The sequence below is a fragment of the Engystomops pustulosus genome, chromosome 5, assembly GCF_040894005.1.
Source record: "Engystomops pustulosus chromosome 5, aEngPut4.maternal, whole genome shotgun sequence".
Classification (NCBI taxonomy): Eukaryota; Metazoa; Chordata; class Amphibia; order Anura; family Leptodactylidae; genus Engystomops; species Engystomops pustulosus.
The window spans coordinates 91537483-91555000 of NC_092415.1; the positions used below are offsets into that span (position 1 = coordinate 91537483).

The 17518-nt window shown below is 40.8% G+C and overlaps 1 protein-coding gene across 2 annotated transcripts in view; it reads right to left on the reverse strand.

Moving 5' to 3' along the window:
• Positions 1-212: 212 nt before the first annotated feature.
• The window catches only part of LOC140133076 (leukocyte elastase inhibitor-like), a 29476-nt gene continuing 12170 nt past the window's right edge, over positions 213-17518 (reverse strand). For both annotated transcript variants that reach the window (XM_072152678.1, XM_072152677.1), the window contains exons 4-8: positions 17380-17517; positions 16502-16619; positions 13656-13798; positions 10531-10698; positions 213-3177 (exon numbers count right to left, since the gene is read on the reverse strand). In XM_072152678.1, coding sequence (XP_072008779.1) covers positions 2773-3177; positions 10531-10698; positions 13656-13798; positions 16502-16619; positions 17380-17517 — 972 coding nt within the window. In that variant the 3' untranslated portion in view covers positions 213-2772. The remainder of the gene's footprint in view (positions 3178-10530; positions 10699-13655; positions 13799-16501; positions 16620-17379; position 17518) is intronic.

Here is a 17518-nt window from a genome sequence, read left to right on the forward strand (position 1 = left end):
AGTTTGGCAGAATGACCGCAGTTGCATGTATGGGAATTCCTGCCCTCTCGGTGGATGAAATGTTTTTAATACTACAAATAAATATTGGGTTTTAACTGAAAATTTTGGAAGTTGGAGCCCTTTTTCTACATGTGCACATAGAGTTGATTGACTCTTACAGTATTTTACATTGATAAAATAAACCAATTAAATTTAATACCAGAAAACAGAGAATACGTGCACTGCAACATTTTATTGAAAAAGCAGTATTATATGAAAAAACATGATTTTTGTTAAGCCATTGACTAGAAACTATAAGTCCATATTCCCAACTGTTGAAAACACTGCTCTATTTCTTCTACAGGTGTAGATATATTTATATAGAATTTAAGACATAAATCAGGAAGGACTACTGCAAGCAAATAGCTGGGAACTATGTTAATAAAAAAATATACACTCACCGGCCACTTTATTAGGTACACCATGCTAGTAACGGGTTGGACCCCCTTTTGCCTTCAGAACTGCCTCAATTCTTCGTGGCATAGATTCAACAAGGTGCTGGAAGGACATGGCACATTATCCTGCTGAAAGTAGCCATCAGATGTTGGGTACATTGGGGTCATAAAGGGATGGACATGGTCAGCAACAATACTCAGGTAGGCTGTGGCGTTGCAACGATGCTCAATTGGTACCAAGGGGCCCAAAGAGTGCCAAGAAAATATTCCCCACACCATGACACCACCACCACCAGCCTGAACCGTTGATACAAGGCAGGATGGATCCATGCTTTCATGTTGTTGACGCCAAATTCTGACCCTACCATCCGAATGTCGCAGCAGAAATCGAGACTCGTCAGACCAGGCAACGTTTTTCCAATCTTCTACTGTCCAATTTCGATGAGCTTGTGCAAATTGTAGCCTCAGTTTCCTGTTCTTAGTTGAAAGGAGTGGCACCCGGTGTGGTCTTCTGCTGCTGTAGCCCATCTGCCTCAAAGTTCGACGTACTGTGCGTTCAGAGATGCTCTTCTGCCTACCTTGGTTGTAACAGGTGGCGATTTGAGTCACTGTTGCCTTTCTATCAGCTCGAACCAGTCTGCCCATTCTCCTCTGACCTCTGGCATCAACAAGGCATTTCCGCCCACAGAACTGCCGCTCACTGGATGTTTTTTCTTCTTCGGACCATTCTCTGTAAACCCTAGAGATGGTTGTGCGTAAAAATCCCAGTAGATCAGCAGTTTCTGAAATACTCAGACCAGCCCTTCTGGCACCAATAACCATGCCACGTTCAAAGGCACTCAAATCACCTTTCTTCCCCATACTGATGCTCGGTTTGAACTGCAGGAGATTGTCTTGACCATTTCTACATGCCGCCATCTGATTGGCTGATTAGAAATTAAGTGTTAACGTGCAGTTGGACAGGTGTACTTAATAAAGTGGCCAGTGAGTGTAGTATATAATTATATAAGGGCTTGTTAACTCCATGACAAATTGTACTTTTAGTTACGCCATTTAAAAATCCATACAATGTACTGGAAAACTGTAAATTTTGAAATTAAAATATAAAAGCGTAAATGCACCATTTTTGCGCATATTTGGCTCATCATGAGATATTATAGAGAAAATTATATAGAGAAATTTATTTTATAGAGAAATGTATAAAGTTTGCAATATCCTAATGTAAATATGTAAAAAAACATTTTCAGTGTAACATCTTTTTTAAATTATGGGTTGCAAAATTGTAAAAAAAAGGCCAATTCAGACATTTTTTCCACTCCATCGTTTACCTTATGGGATAATTGTTTTTATATTTTAATACTGTATATAAAGCATTTTGTGATGCAGGGATACTAACATGTTCATGTTGGCATTTTAATTTTTTTCTAAATATTTTATATTTATATACCGTAAAACCTATACATTTTTTTACTCTAGTATAAGCCGAGTTTGGGTTTTCAGCACATTTTTTTGTGCTGAAAAACTAGGCTTATACTCGAGTATATATGATGGAATACTTTTACTATTACTTCAAGGCCCGATCAGACCCACATGAACCCAAGGTCTGATCAGTCATACAATATGTATATACTCGAGTATAAGACAAGTTTTTAAAGAGCAGGCGGAGGCAGGTCAAAGCTCTTTGCCTACACGCACACACACACTACACGGCTTGTCGCCGCCCACTGCCGCAGGGGTAACTAGGGGTCATCTGTCAGTTGGATGTTCCTAAGTAGGGGACCGTCTGTAGATGATGTGGAAAATCCCGATATACTACCATACTGTAGTATGGCAGTTAATGGTAGGGTCAATCAGACAACCTAGGGTTAAAGTTCCCTAGGTGGGGCTGAAAAATAGTAATAAAAAAAGTTTAAAAAAATGAAATAAAAAAAAAATTCAAATCACTCTCCCTAGAACTAAAATATAAATAAACAGTAAAAATCATAAACATGTTTAGTATCGCCACGTCCCAAAATGTTTGATCTATCAAAATACAGTAACAGTTATTCCAGGATTTTAACCCCGTAATGGAAAATAGCACCCAAAATCAAAATCAGGCTTGTGCTTCTGTGAGATACAGAACTGGAGGTACAGGTTATGTACCTAAAATAGCCACAAGCCCCTGAAAATCTGATATTTAATGTAAAAGTTGAGATTCCTAACTTTAATAAGATACCAAAACCAAGGTTCTAAAAGCTCTAGAAGCTAGCAACAGTGTCCCTTTAAACTCATGATTTTATTGCTTTATTGAATTTGCAAGCTATATTTTGTAAGCCTTTTTTTTCCATTTAGCGGTTTTCTATGGGGAACTAAATTTTCCAAGAAAAAGTATGGCTTTCGTCTGGTTATCTCTTATCATGAACAGAAATGGGTGGTCAGCCTGAAATTTCACTGTGATAGGGAGCATTCTGACTGTCACCACACCAGCAGTAGCTGCAGTGGCCTCTGTTCCTTCCTCATTAACTTTCACAAAGGCTTTGTGAAATATCTCGGACACACACAGGTTGCCTTTATCTGATATGCCTGTGAGATCTGCTTTATCTTCACTGAAAAGGTCACCCAGTCCCATCTCTGTAAGATAAGATTTCAGGTCATATTTCTCCTCAAGATGAATGCGCGGAAGATCGATTTCCACTTCAGTATTTTCCATCACCTCCTCATTGGTCCAATCCTTCAGCTTCTCGTAGCTCAGTTCATTTTCTAGCTAATTAGGAATGAAACAAACATTTGTAAATACATTAGTTATATGAAGCCATAAGAAAAAACATCTGACTAAAAAAACTGAAAAAGATTTTTTTTATACATTGTACAGTTAACCGCTTGCTCCTAAAGCCACTTTTCACTTTCCTGACACACCCCTATTTTTCAAATCTGACTTTTAATATACCCTGCTGATTTTAAGATGGCACATTTCATGACACATTGTACTTTATATTAGTTGAAAAATTTGGGTGATATCTTTTGCATTTAGTTATGAAAAAAATGGAAATTTGGTTAAAAAACTTCAAAAATTTCTGCTTTGCAGAACTTACTAACTAACATTTACCGAAAGTCTTCTTAATGTTAGCATGATTTTTTAAGCATCTGCTACTTCTTTTAGGAAGATAGGAGGCTTATAACTATACAAGTGATTTTTCAGATTTTTGTGAAAATCACCAAAATCTGTTTTGAGGGACTAGATAAGTTTGATGTGATTTTGGAGAGGCATAAATGAAAGAAAATCTATTTAATGACCCCATTTTAGAAACTGTACCCCTAAAGAATGTAAAACAACTTTTATGAAATCATGTAATTGTTTCACAGGAGTTAAAACAAAATCAGGTACAATTTTGAAAATAGCAAAATGTTCCATTAAATTTGATACTCAATTTCTCCTGAGTATTCCAATACCCCATATGTATTACCAAACTGCTGTACAGACACAGCAGGGTATAGAAAGGAAGGCGCAGCACCAGGTTTTTGCTGAGCAGATTTAGCTGAAATACCTTTCTGTTACGATAATACATTTCAAGAGCTCCTGTGATAGATGAACGGTGAAAACCCCTATTGAAGGACCCCATTTTGGAAACTACACCCTTCTCAGATTTTATCAAGGTGTCAAATGAGTATTTGGACCCCACAGGTGTTCAAAAATTTGGGCTGAAACCTGGAAAAATTAATATTTTATTCCTCAAAAATTCACTTTTCCCCCATTTTTCTGGTGTCCACAAAGGACAAAAGTATAAATTGCACCACAAAAGTGTTCAACAATTTCTCCTGAACACAGAAATTCCTCACATGTGAATATTAACATCTGTAGGGACACATAGCAGGACTTGGAAGGGAAGAAGCACCATATGGCTTTTTGTAGCTAATTTAGACCAAAATAGTTTCAGTGGCCATGATGCATTTGGAGAACCCCTGAAGTACCATAACAGTGAAACCTCCCATATAAGGACCCCATTTTGGAAACTACACCCTTCTCAGATTTTATCAAGGTGTAAAATGACTATATGGACCCCACAGGTGTTCTGTCACAGCCAGACTTGGAAGGGAAGAAGTTTTGTATGTACCAGGGCCAATGGGTATAAGTAGGTGGTAACCAGGGTAAAGAAATTATAACTGAAATGCTGGTGAATGATAGATTCTAAAGCAATCTTTCAGAGCCGTCTGTACAATGTGCACGGCTAGCATATGTTTGTTTTCCATAGGGTGCTGTACATCTTCAGCACCTGATCAGAAAGATCTAGCCCACCCATGTACTTATTGTAAGCAAGGATGCATTCTGGCTTGGGGGCAGAGGTTGTGGTACCTTGTACAGGGGTGGAGGTGCTGGTGTCTTTACGAAGTGTGGTCAAAATAAGGAGATCCCTGTTCTCAAGCAGAGAGGCTTGATATCTCCTTTCTTAGTGGTTGACTTATCAGGGCTCTCTGTTTTTTGTGTACAGTGTCATGCGTTACAGTACCCCTGGAAATGAGGGACTTGCCCATATGTAGCACAAGACCCCAAAACTTCATAATTTCTACCGCATCTACAGGGGCCACCGAGAAAATGATGATGTTGGGTTTTGTGCCAAAAACTGCTGGGCATACAAATTTGTTTGTGTCACCATTAAATTTACAAGATCCTCAGAAACTATAAAGAAAGACTATAAAAAGTCGACTTCTGTGAGGCCTTTTGTCTCAAAATGAATTCCTGAACTTCCCGCAATTTTAGGAATTTGAGGTTCATAATTATCAGGAGATGGGATCCATGAAGGGCCACTTGGGGGCAGGGAAACATCCTCAACCATTGTCCTGGGGTGGCGTCTGGAGGGCCCCTCATCACCGTATGAGGAGGAAGGGGAGGATGAGAAATAGAGGAACAAGGCATCCTCCCCTTCTGAATCGGTGTCTGAGCACAAACCTCATCAGCAAAATGTCAAAGGGAGAGGAGGGAAGGGTCTGGAACAGGGATTAGGATGCTGCGACTGCTGTATGAAAGAAAAACCACAAACAGCTCCCGCTCTGCAGTACTATTACGTCAAAAGTCGGGAAGGAGTTAAACTGCACCAGAATTTAACTTCACAGTAATAAATGTGATGGGACAAAAAACTAGTTTTGTCTGTATTTGCACTGAAGCCTGCACCACATTGTTACATCTTCCTCAGTGTGTGACTGCCACCTGACTGCCACCTTATGGTTGTGCAGCGGACACTTTTTCCTGCTTCAATTATGCATCTCTCTAGCTCCTCCAGAATGTCCCTGGACCTCCTGCAGAGACATAGCTAGAAATTTTGTTCACTTTTGAAATCGTCATTTTTTTGGCTAAATTTTACAAAAAAAAATGTACACAGTCCAAATGGATAAAATACCAAAATGCTCCATAAAGTTTGGTACCCAATTTCTCCTGATCATGGCAATACCCCATATGTGGTGGTAACCTGCTGTATGGGCACAGGCCATGGCAATGAATGAAAGCTGCACCATTCAGAGATTCAGAGATTTTTGCCATATGAGGGCTTATTATTTGCAGCATGAGATGTACTTTACAAATACTTCATTTTAGGACACTTTAGCTAATTTATGAAATTTCATTAACTATTTTATACTTGTGGAGAAAATTTGTGTTTCAGATTTTTAGCATTTTGTTTTTGGGGGGGGGGGGATATTCACTGTACCATAAAAATAACTGAAGAAAAACTAAAATAGAGAAAAACGCATTGTCCTTTTTTCAGAGGCATAACTTTTGTTTTATTTTTGGTTGACGGAGCTGGCCACCTTTTTAAAAAGGGATTTGATGAAAAATGTACATTTTTAGCAAGTTTTTTTTTTTTCATGATTTTTGTTCACTGAGAAGGTCTAATAATGTTTTTGGTTTATTGTTATGTATGTGGCGATAACAAATATGTGTTTGTGATTTTAGTGTTTTTTGTACTTTATTAGATGTGTATAGGAAATGGTGGTGTCTAGGTGTCTAGTGCCTGACTGTAATGAAGAAATGCAGCTTGGGGACACTCGTTAGACCCCAGGGCTGCCATGGGAGGAACGGACCCGCGGTAAGCGGCAAGGGGTCCGATTCACATTGGAAGCTACCCCAAAGGCGGGTGTTACAGCAGGGTGTCAGCTGTAATATGGTGCCGGCTCACTCGCCTTGTCGTAATATTACGGCAAATTTCTGGCAAAAAAAAATGGTCAAGTGACAGTTAGAATTTAAGCTCAATAAAATGTAGTATGTAAAGCATCATGACAATTGTTGTTTAGGATATGAGCTATGAGTTTATATTATAAGTTGTAAAATCATCTAGATAACTTATCAACAATATAATTAGGTAATGTTTTTATTTAGTTTTATTTAACCTCTTTAGTTTGTACACTTAGCCTCAGCCCATTCTTTTTAAAATCTGACCTGTATCTATTCCTGTGGTAATACGTTTTCAACACTTTAAAATATATCTACCATCATGTCATGATAGTAGATGTGTCCTAATAAGAAGTGTTCCTTAGGACTTCTTTTATTATTTCTCTATATGCCATGATTTCGGAGTTATAAAAGTTATGCTAATTATTCTGGGGTGCTCAAGCTACGTCACCGGAGCACCTCAGGGAGCCTTAGATTTTAATTTATGCACCGCACAATGGGGGAGTACATAAGTTAAAATACGAGGCTCCCTGAGGAGTTTTGTAGAAAATTTTTGCCATTTGTCTTCTTTTTCTTTCCATAATTTTTTTTAATGTTTTGGTTATTTCTTACAGATGTTAGAGGGGTTATAGTTTGAGTAGTAAGTTCTCAGATTTTCAAGTGCCTTTAAGAGGCTTATATACTATAATTCCCCACAAGCACCACCATTTTATATAAATGAACATCTTACACTATTCAAATGAACATTTTGGAAGTCTGTTAAGTGCACAACTATGTGTAGAAGGGAATTAGTGCTCTTGGGTTTTTGGAGGGACGATTTGGCTACACATCTTTTCAGGTGCCACAAAGTACCCACCGAGCCCCTAACGTACCAGAACAATAGAAAACCCCCAACGATGACTCCATTTTGGAAAATACACCCTCAAATAATGTATCTAGGGTTGTAGTAGGCATTTTAACTTCCAAGGTGCTGGCCCAAATTTGATAAAAAAATTCATGGTACAGAGCAGAAATTGCATTTGCACTTTTCTTTAATATTTGCCATTTTAGTGCCAAATATATTTTCTCACCTCATGCCATTGGAGACACCAAAAATCAGTATGCAGGTTTTCCTGCATACAGCAATACTACATAATCTTGAGGCTGGACACAGGGCTCAGAAGCTTTTGGAGTTCCATTTTCACTAAATTGGTTTTGGGGTGCCATGTTATGTAAGAAGAGCCCCTGAGGTTCCTGTACAATGGAAACCCAGAGATCTGACATAATTTTGGAAACTACATTGCTCAAAGAATTTATCTAGGATTGTAATGAACATTTTAACCCTCAAGATGCTGGCCCAGTGTAACACAAAGTGAATGGTATTGAGTGAAAATTGAATTTTTTTCTCAAATATGTCATTTAGTGGCAAATAGATTTTGCCCAACTCATGTCATTGGAGACAGATACACCAATAATCAGTATGCAGGGGCAGTTCTATAGAGTGGCTACAGGGGGAGGGGGAGATTAAGCATGGCTACAGGGGGATGGGTGGATCCAATATGGCTACAGGGGAAGGGGGTTGAAATCCAGTATGGCTACAGGGGAAGGGGGGATCCAGTATGGCTACAGGGGGAGGGGGGGATTCAGTATGGATACAGGGGGAGGGGGAGGAAATCCAGTATAGCGGGGGGGATCCAGTATGGCTATAAGGCAGAGGGGCGAGAGATCCAATATGGCTACAGGGGGGATCCAGTATGGCTACAGGGGGAGGGGGGGATCCAGTATGGCTAGGGGGGAGAGGGGATCCCGGGTGGCTACAGGGGGAGGGGGGATCCAATGTGGCTATAGGGGGAGGGGAATCCGAGGTGGCTACAGGGGAAGGGGTGCTATAGTGTGGCTACGTGGGGTAGGACAGTGTGACTACTGGAGGGAGGCCCACAAAGGGGCCCAGTAAGGCTCTGTCACCCAGGGGCCTACTAAAACCTGGAGCCGGCCCGGGAATTAAGCATTAATAATTAAGCATTTTAGGCCACAGGTGGACTCCAAAGATAGCACATAATGGTTAGTGCATAGTAAGAAATATCCATTATGGCATCTTGTGCCTAGCTGCTGCCACTGGAGACAAACATCCCAAAAATAATTATATAGGTTCTACCGGGTACAGCTGGGTACATGGCAGGGCTCAGAAGGGAAGGTGTGTCATGCTGCATTATGTATAAGCTGTGCAGAGTACATCAGCGTAAATTAAAAAGAAGGGAAATAGTACAACTAAAAAGTAAATATCCAGGGATGTGTTGTATATAATCTAAAACATTCCTTCTTCAAGTCCATGCTTATCAGGGCATGTGTCCTTCCTAAAGCCCTTTTTATAACACACCTTTTACTTCCCTTGCTTGCAGTTTGGGGAACTTCTCCTGGAAAGTGCTGCCCTGGTACAATACGCGTGGCACTCCCCACTTCCTGATCTCCAACAAGCAAATGTTTGGACTTGCTGCGGCAGGGTACCAACATGTTGTACCACAGGTGCAACTATCCCGCGGTCGAGGTACCTTAGCAGGAGACAGTCTCGTGGTTAGCTCCAGGCAGAAGGTCAAGTCCAAATCAGGTGTCAGCAACGGGAGGTTCAGGCAGATGTGAACTGGAGCACAGGCACATGGGACACAGGAACACAGCAACGCAAAAACACAGCACCACGGAGGAATTCTGGTAACACAGGAACATGGAGGGACTCTGGTAACACAGGAACACGGAGGGACTTTGGTAACACAGGAACACGGAGGGACTCTGGTAACACAGAAACACCGAGGGACTCTGGTAACACAGAAACACCGAGGGACTCTGGTAACACAGGATCACAGAGGGACTCTGGCAACACAGGAACACAGAGGGACTCTGGTAACACAGGAACACAGAGGGACTCTGGTAACACAGGAACACGGAGGGGCTCTGGTAACACAGCAACACAGCAACGGGAGGTCCAGGCAGATGTGAACTGGAGCACAGGCACATGGGACACAGGAACACAGGAACACAGCAACGCAAAAACACAGCAACAAGGAGGAATTCTGGTAACACAGGAACACAGAGGGACTCTGGTAGCAAAGGAACACGGAGGGACTCTGGTAGCACAGGAACACGGAGGGGCTCTGGTAGCACAGCAACAAAGGAACATGGGAGCAGGAACACACTGGACTGCAGGAATACGCAGGAACACAGGAATATCGCAGGGGAGCTGGCACAATGGCGTAGGCACACAAAGATCCAGTGAGGCAGGAAGGGAGGTGCCGGATTATAAGGAGAAGGTGTTAGGCCAGCGCACCAAGCAGTGGTGCGTTGGCCCTTTAAATTTCCTTCAGGCGTCAAGCGCGCGCCCTAAGAGGCGGGGGAACGCATGCTCAGCATACCCCCGGGGAGCAGGAGCCAGGATAGCTGAGTCCGAAGCAGCGTCCGGAGCGGGGGCACATGGAGGGAGACGGGTGTGCCTGCGATCTGAGACAGGGATCGCGGGAGCACCCGTGACAGTAGTGCAAATGCTTAGAACAGGCAGAAAGGCATATTTGGAATGCAGCTGTAGAATTTCAACCTGTCCCTAGAGAAAATGAGGTCCCTGGTGACAGGTTCCCTTTAAGTTTGTGGCTGTAACATTCAATAATATGGAAATGTTTAAAGGGTATGAATACTTTTGCAACCCACTGTACATAATGGTCTGGTAGCAGCTCTTATGAAATGTTTTATACCTCTGCTCTGTGGATGAAGATTATTGTGAATTTGGCGATTGGACCTGCTCTGTATAAAGGTTTTTGCAAAGACAGACAGAATAAAAACACCAAACTGAAAAAAAAGAGATTGGTTGGTCTTATACTATTCCTAGCATTAACCTGATAATAGGGCACCAATAAAGAAAACAAGGAACACCCCTTTAAATTTCCAATCTCTTAAAAATCTTTGAATTTGTGCATTCATTGATCGGTTACTGACCTTTTCTAGTCCTGTAGTATTGTCCTTTATGTCATCTGGTAGTAATATTATCATGCTTAGTTGAGTATTCACATATGGGAGTTCCAATACCTTTGTCTCAAGCTCTTCAATGTAAAATAGGTTGAATTTATTTCTCTGGAACATCATTTGAACTTGTTTACTTTTTGACTGTGAAAAAAGTACATTTTATTGCTTAACATTACAACATTGTATATTTAATACCTTTGCTTATCACATACTTAGCAATTCATATTTTATTCCTCTTCCTAGTTTGGAAAAATTTCCATCCATATCTTCACACATTTCATTCTCCAATAAAGGAGAAATATTTTTTTTTTAAAAAAAGTAGTATTAGGCTAATTTTACACCAGTGTCAGGGAATTCCATTAGACACTTTCAATTAGGAGAGTGTAATAGAAAATAAGAATGGAAGGTGAATGGAAAGTCATGATCGGCGGTGGATAGAAAATACACCGAAGGGCCAATTGAAGAGGATATACAGACGGCCCTCTACTTAAGAACACCTAACTTACAGACGACCCCTAGTTACAAACGGCCCTCTGGATGTTAGTAATTTACTGTACTTTAGCCCTAGGCTACAATAAACAGCTATAACAGTTATCACAGGTGTCTGCAATGAAGCTTTATTGTTAATCCTGGTTCTTATGACAATCCAACATTTTTTAAATCCAATTGTCACAGAGACCAAAAAAATTTGTCTGGAGCTACAATTATAAAATATACAGTTCTGACTTACATACAAATTTAACTCAAGAACACACCTACAGAACCTATCTTGTATGTAACTTGGGGACTGCCTGTATATAGGACCTGAACGAAGAAAGATGATTTTGAAATACAGGTAAAATACAGGGATTTTATTGTAGTAAAAAATGCAAAAGTTCTCTGAATAGGAAAGGGATGACAAAGGAATAGTGAAGGAATTTGTGGGAAATAGGGATAGCTATACTTATAAAATCAAGAACTATATTAATTGCGAAACATATGGGGGCTCTTTTACTAAGGGTCACGCTGTGCACTTTAGTCGGACTATTCACGGCTAAAACAGCTTACACAGGTATTTAAGAAGTGTCTGCGCTGAGATTGTGTCGCAGACACAAGAGACTCTTTTGTGGCGCAGATGTGCTGGATCCATGCGACACAAATTAGGGGGGTTGTCGGGCTGAGCGCCGTATTTAACTTTTAAATTGTGTCGCACTCCCTGTGTTAAAGATGCACCACAAAAAAAGATGGTGAACTCTATCGGACCTATGCGAGGAATCGACACATTTATGATTTCTGGCGCACAATCTTAGTGAACCGCCGCACGCAGCATTGTACACGGAAATAGCACTTTCATTGAACTCCAGTGCGCTTGGAAGTAAATGTGCTTCATTCTGTCATCTATATGATTAACTGCCTATCAAGAAAGGTGTTTAACACATAGCCTGGTCTAGACACTTCAAGGCTAAACCAAAACCCTAAGGGGTTGCCATTGTTTGGTCTTGATGTGGTTAAACCCAATTGGAGTGGTGAACATATAATTATAAAGAAGGCTTTTGAATTTGCCAGCTAAGGACGCTACAACAGCATGGTTTAAAGGTTGTCCACTTTCAGCAAATAATTGATATTGTTTGTTTAAGGAAAAGTTATACAATTTTCCAATATACATTCTGTATCAATTTCTCATGGTTTTCTAGATCTCTGCTTTCTGTTCTTCTATAGGAAGCTTTTATGTTTACTCCAGTGAATAAAAATCACAGAGAGTACTAAAAGTTGTGTGATGCTAACAGCGCATGCACCTTCATGTCCATCACATCCCCATGGACAGGTTTATATTCACTGGAGAAAATATAGAAGCTTCCTATAGAAGGACAGCAAGCAGAGATCTAGAAAACCATGAAGAATTGATACAGACAGTATATTGGAAAATTGTGTAAATTTTCATAACATAAACAATATAAAATATTTTCTGAAGTGGACAACCCCTTTAAATATAGATTTTGAAGTAAAAATATTTTTGAATTCATTTAAATACTGATCATGGACACTCAAGAGATGAAGAAACATGAGAAGAGTGATCTCTTTGTTAAAAAAGAAACAACTATGGATCATGATTAACTGTGGTAGACATGGGGACCAGAATAGAAACTGAAAATAGAGAAATGCGGGTTGTCTCATCTTTTTAACGGTGTTAAAAAAATGCTGGACCTGAATGAGAACTTTTAAGCTACCCGATGCATTTGTTGTGTCTTTCTGTTGGACAGAGGAGATGGGAGTAGTGGGGTTGTATTCCCATACTGCCCAGTACTTGCATCATGATTTTATATTTGGAAATATTGCTAGTGCAATAACATATATGACTTATTGGGGATCTGTTCGTTGGTTGTTTTAACAGTATGTTTAATGCATTGTTCAGGATGTAAGTAAATGTGTAATTAAATGCCGGAGACTACGTCAATACCATGTCAGAAGAAGCCAGAAGAGGCGAAAACTGGGTCCGTCGGGGTGTATGGTGTATTTTATGATTATATGAGCAGTTTTAACCATTGTTTCTGAGTATAATAATAAAAGCTTGTTATCTCTACATCTTGGTGATCTGCACCATTCCTTTGTATAGGACCTACGGCCTTCTTTCGACATGAAGGTGGATCAAAGTCTACAGTGGTTTTTTTTATAGGAAATGTGAGTGATCCTGCTGATCGCAGGAGTAAACTGCGGAGGATCCTAATTTAGTCAACAAAAATAAGTCATATGACCAACAGAATAAAGAATGTACTAATGTGCAGTTTGCGCCAGATAATTGTGGCGCACGCTGTTCAATTATGCAACACAGATGGTGATATTTTGGGAAAATGTACACACAGAAGGGCCTTTTATTTATTTTTGAACTTTCAATTTGCTGTATGTGACACAATTCTGTTGCAGTCTAATTATAAATGTGTCGCAAACTATGACTAAGCACTTCCCCACCCCTTTAGGTGCAGTTTTCTATAGTGTCAGACAAAATGCAACCACAAAACAAAAGTGGCGCAAACTTTTAATAAATAGATGTGCAAGCACAAAAGACTTGGACAAAACCTGGCGCAGACACAATAATATATTTGGGCCACAGATATTCTTACCTTGCTCATTCTAAATGGTTTTTGTTCAGTGTTTTTTTCTGGAAATTTACTTTCCCAATTTCCTTTAAAGTAAATTGCATTTACCAGGACCAGCTTTGTAAGTGAGCTAATGGAGTCTGGTGGCAAGATTTCTTTTATTATACCTAGAGGAGAAAACAGAAGTAAATGTAGTTTTCACATATCATTTACATTCTTATACAGTTGTTATTATCATTAATCATGATATTAGTGAGTCCTGAAAATTGGTCCCTGAAAAACACTAAATTTGCTCTTTACAGGCAGTCCCTGGGTTACATACAAGATAGGGTCTGTAGGTTTGTTCTTAAGTTGAATTTGTATGTACCGTATATACTCGAGTATAAGCCGACCCGAGTATAAGCCGAGACCCCTAATTTTACCACCAAAATCGGTGAAAACCTATTGACTTGAGTATAAGCCGAGGGTGGGAAATGCATTGGTCACAGACTCAGCCAAGTATATAGACAGCCAGCCCCCTATAATATACAGCTTGCCCCCAGTAGTATACAGCCTTCCCCCAGTAGTATACAGCCTGCCCCAGCCTGCCCCCAGTAGTATACAGCCTGCCCCCAGTAGTATACAGCCACCCCAGCCTGCACCCAGTAGTATACAGCCACCCCAGTCTGCCCCAGTAGTATACAGCCACCCCAGCCAGCCCCCAGTAGTATACAACTACCCCAGGCAGCCCCCAGTAGTATACAGCCACCCCAGCCTACCCCCAGTAGTATATAGCCACCCCAGCTTGCCCCCAGCAGTATACAGCCACCCCAGCCTGCCCCCAGCAGTATACAGCCACCCCAGCCTGCCCCCCAGCAGTATACAGCCACCCCAGCCTGCCCCCCAGTAGTATACAGCCTGCCCCCCAGTAGTATACAGCCTGCCCCCAGTAGTATACAGTCAGCCCAGAAAAAAAAAAACAAAACTTATTTACTCACCCTCCGGTGGCCCCGATGCGCAGCGCTGCTCCCCCGATGTCATCGCGGCTCCTCTTCTGGCTACCCGGCTCCTCTTCTTGCTTCTGCGCCGTCTTCTGTCTTCTTTAACATCGCGTTGGGCGCCGCAACTGTTCTCTCCCGTGCGGTGCCTAGTATGACGTGCCGCTGCTGACGTCATACTAGGCGCCGCACAGGAGAAGAACAATGGCGGCGCCCAACGCGATGTTAAAGAGGACAGAAGACAGCGCGGAAGCAAGAAGAGGAGCCGGGAAGCCAGAATTTTTTGTGCTGAAAAACTCGGCTTATACACGAGTATATACGGTAAGTCAGAACTGTATATTTTATCATTGTAATCCCAGCCAGAACTTTTTTGTTCTCTGTGATGATTAGATTTTAAAAATGTTGGGTTGTCATAAGAATCAAGATTAACAATAAAGCTTCATTACAGACACCTTTGATAACTGTTATAGCTGTTTATTGTGGCCTAGGACTAAAGTACAATAAATTGACAATATCCAGTGGTCCGTTTGTAACTAGGGGTCGTATGTAAGTCGAGTGTTCTTAAGTAGGGGACCGCCTGTATATGCCAAATTTTGGACATTTTTGACTGTTGACCGAACACATCCTAAGACCCTGTTTAAGTGTCAGAAGAGCATGTGTATAATATTCTTGGTTCTTTTTTCCTTGTTTTTTTAGCAGGTATTTTAGGCACAATGGTGAATTTTGTGCCTTTTTTGTATCTAAGTCATCCTCTCTTCAAAGTTTGTCTTGGTCATCTGCTTTTTTTCCTGCTCTTATGTATCTCACATGAGTTCTGGTTACCGATTGCATGCAATTCCTTAGAAACACATATGCAATAGGGCCGAAGCCCACCCCATACGCTAGCATGGCATTTTTAAACACATGTGACCGCACCCTCAGTCTTTGCTACAACTGGCATTTCAGGAGTTAATATGGTATTCCAATCTTGCCATTCACCTTAATCTATGAGATTATATATATATATATATATATATATATATATATATATATACATTTCTTCAATTGGATTTTATTAAAAAATTGTATCGGTGTGGATATTGCGCTATTGAGCCCTGCCCAACCACTTGGATTCAGCGTTCATTACTACACAACAACTGTGGGACATGCAGGATATTTTTATATGAAAAAACAATTCGTGCCATCACTCCAGCAGCAGTGGTCATATCCAAAAATAGCTGTCCATTTCAAAGGAAAAACAGATGAATTCAATTAAATGTCAACACCCACATAAGAATACCCCTTTAAAGGGAACCTGTCACCAGGGACCTCATTTTTACTAATGACAGATTGTAAAAGCCCATGACACCTGCAGTGCAAAAATGCCTCTCTGCCTTTTCTAAGCATTTGCATTACAGTATAATTGTGCGTTATAACTTACGTTGCACACTGACAAAATCCTGGGGTAGTCACAGGGGCTGGAGTTTGGTTTGGATGCATTTCAAAAAACAACATGTGACTTGTCTGTGTTTCTCCCTCCTCAGAGCTTGGACCCCACCTTTGTGCTCCTGTACAGCTCTGCCCCCTGCTTCTTCTTAGAGGTCACAGCCTGGGGAGCTGACATCAGTGGGAGGGACAGAGCAGTACAGGAGCACAAAGATGGAGGCAGCCTGCAGATGTAAGGTTACGTCTTATTGCGCTATGGGGTTAAGCACTGGGAATAGATTATTAATATAGCATCTTGGGTATACAAATCCTTGTCAAAACAGTGAAAGTCTGCACAAGATTCAGCTGCTGTAGATCTGTCAATCTTTGCAAAAGGTGAAAAACAATTAAATATGATAAAATTTGTTGCACTGTGGAAATGGTGCAGTTTTAAGACTACAGTGTTAAATGTAACCAATTTGTACTCACCATCTGTTTCTCCTTCCACCCAGGTATTAATTGTCTTTCTGCTCCTTTCCGCCTCTTGACTAAAATTCATGGCTTGAATTTTGGCTTGAAAATGTTTCTCAATTAATTGTGAATATTGCTGCAAGTTAGACGACTCTGTTTATTTTTATTTGAATACCTCAGCAGCATACATAAACATTTTTCTACCATACAAACCCTGAAAACATCACAAATCCTTGCCCACAGACAGAACATTTTTTGCCTCTGAATTACCTCAACCCCAAGTGGGCACGGAGTGGACTGGGCCGGGACACATTAACTATAACCTGCGGCACTTCTCATATAGTGTTTGTGCAGGTGTCTGGCTCCACTGCTGTAAAAACTGTGGGGGGAATATATGAAGACTGGCATTTTGCATGCCAGTGTTAATCTTTCCCCCTGCTGGCGCAAAAGAGCCAGGAATCTACTAAGAAGCGTGAAGCACATACAGTGGCCAGGGCATTCATGCTCTCGTCCTTCCTATCTTCCCTGCTCTCCACCCTGTCACCCACTGTAGCATACAGGGTGGAAAGCAGAAGAACTGGCAGGGAAAGGGCTTATTACATGCCTTCTATATCAAATAACTGTCAGAGAAGGCACAGTAACTCTCCCTCTTTCTGTACATAGCCTTTAGGCTAACACCCCTGCTTGTCCTTCAATCCTTTCACACCACTAGATAGTGAACCTGCCTCCCCTGCTACTCTTTCCTATTCCCTTTATTTATTTAATTTGTGTCATTAAAGATTTATAATGAATGACTTTTATAATTTTTTATCATAAATTCGTAAATATATGCCTAGAGCCCCTGCACTATTTTTCCATACTAAATTCATATGTGACAAACATTACAAATGACTTACCTGAATGATATGAAAGCTCTCTTCACTAAATAGCCTGTTAGCGATTTTCATAGAGTAACTATTGGAGGTTTGCTTGATGTTTGAAATAAACTCCTCAAAAACTTGGGGTACATTTTCTATTTGAATAGCATCTGAAGTC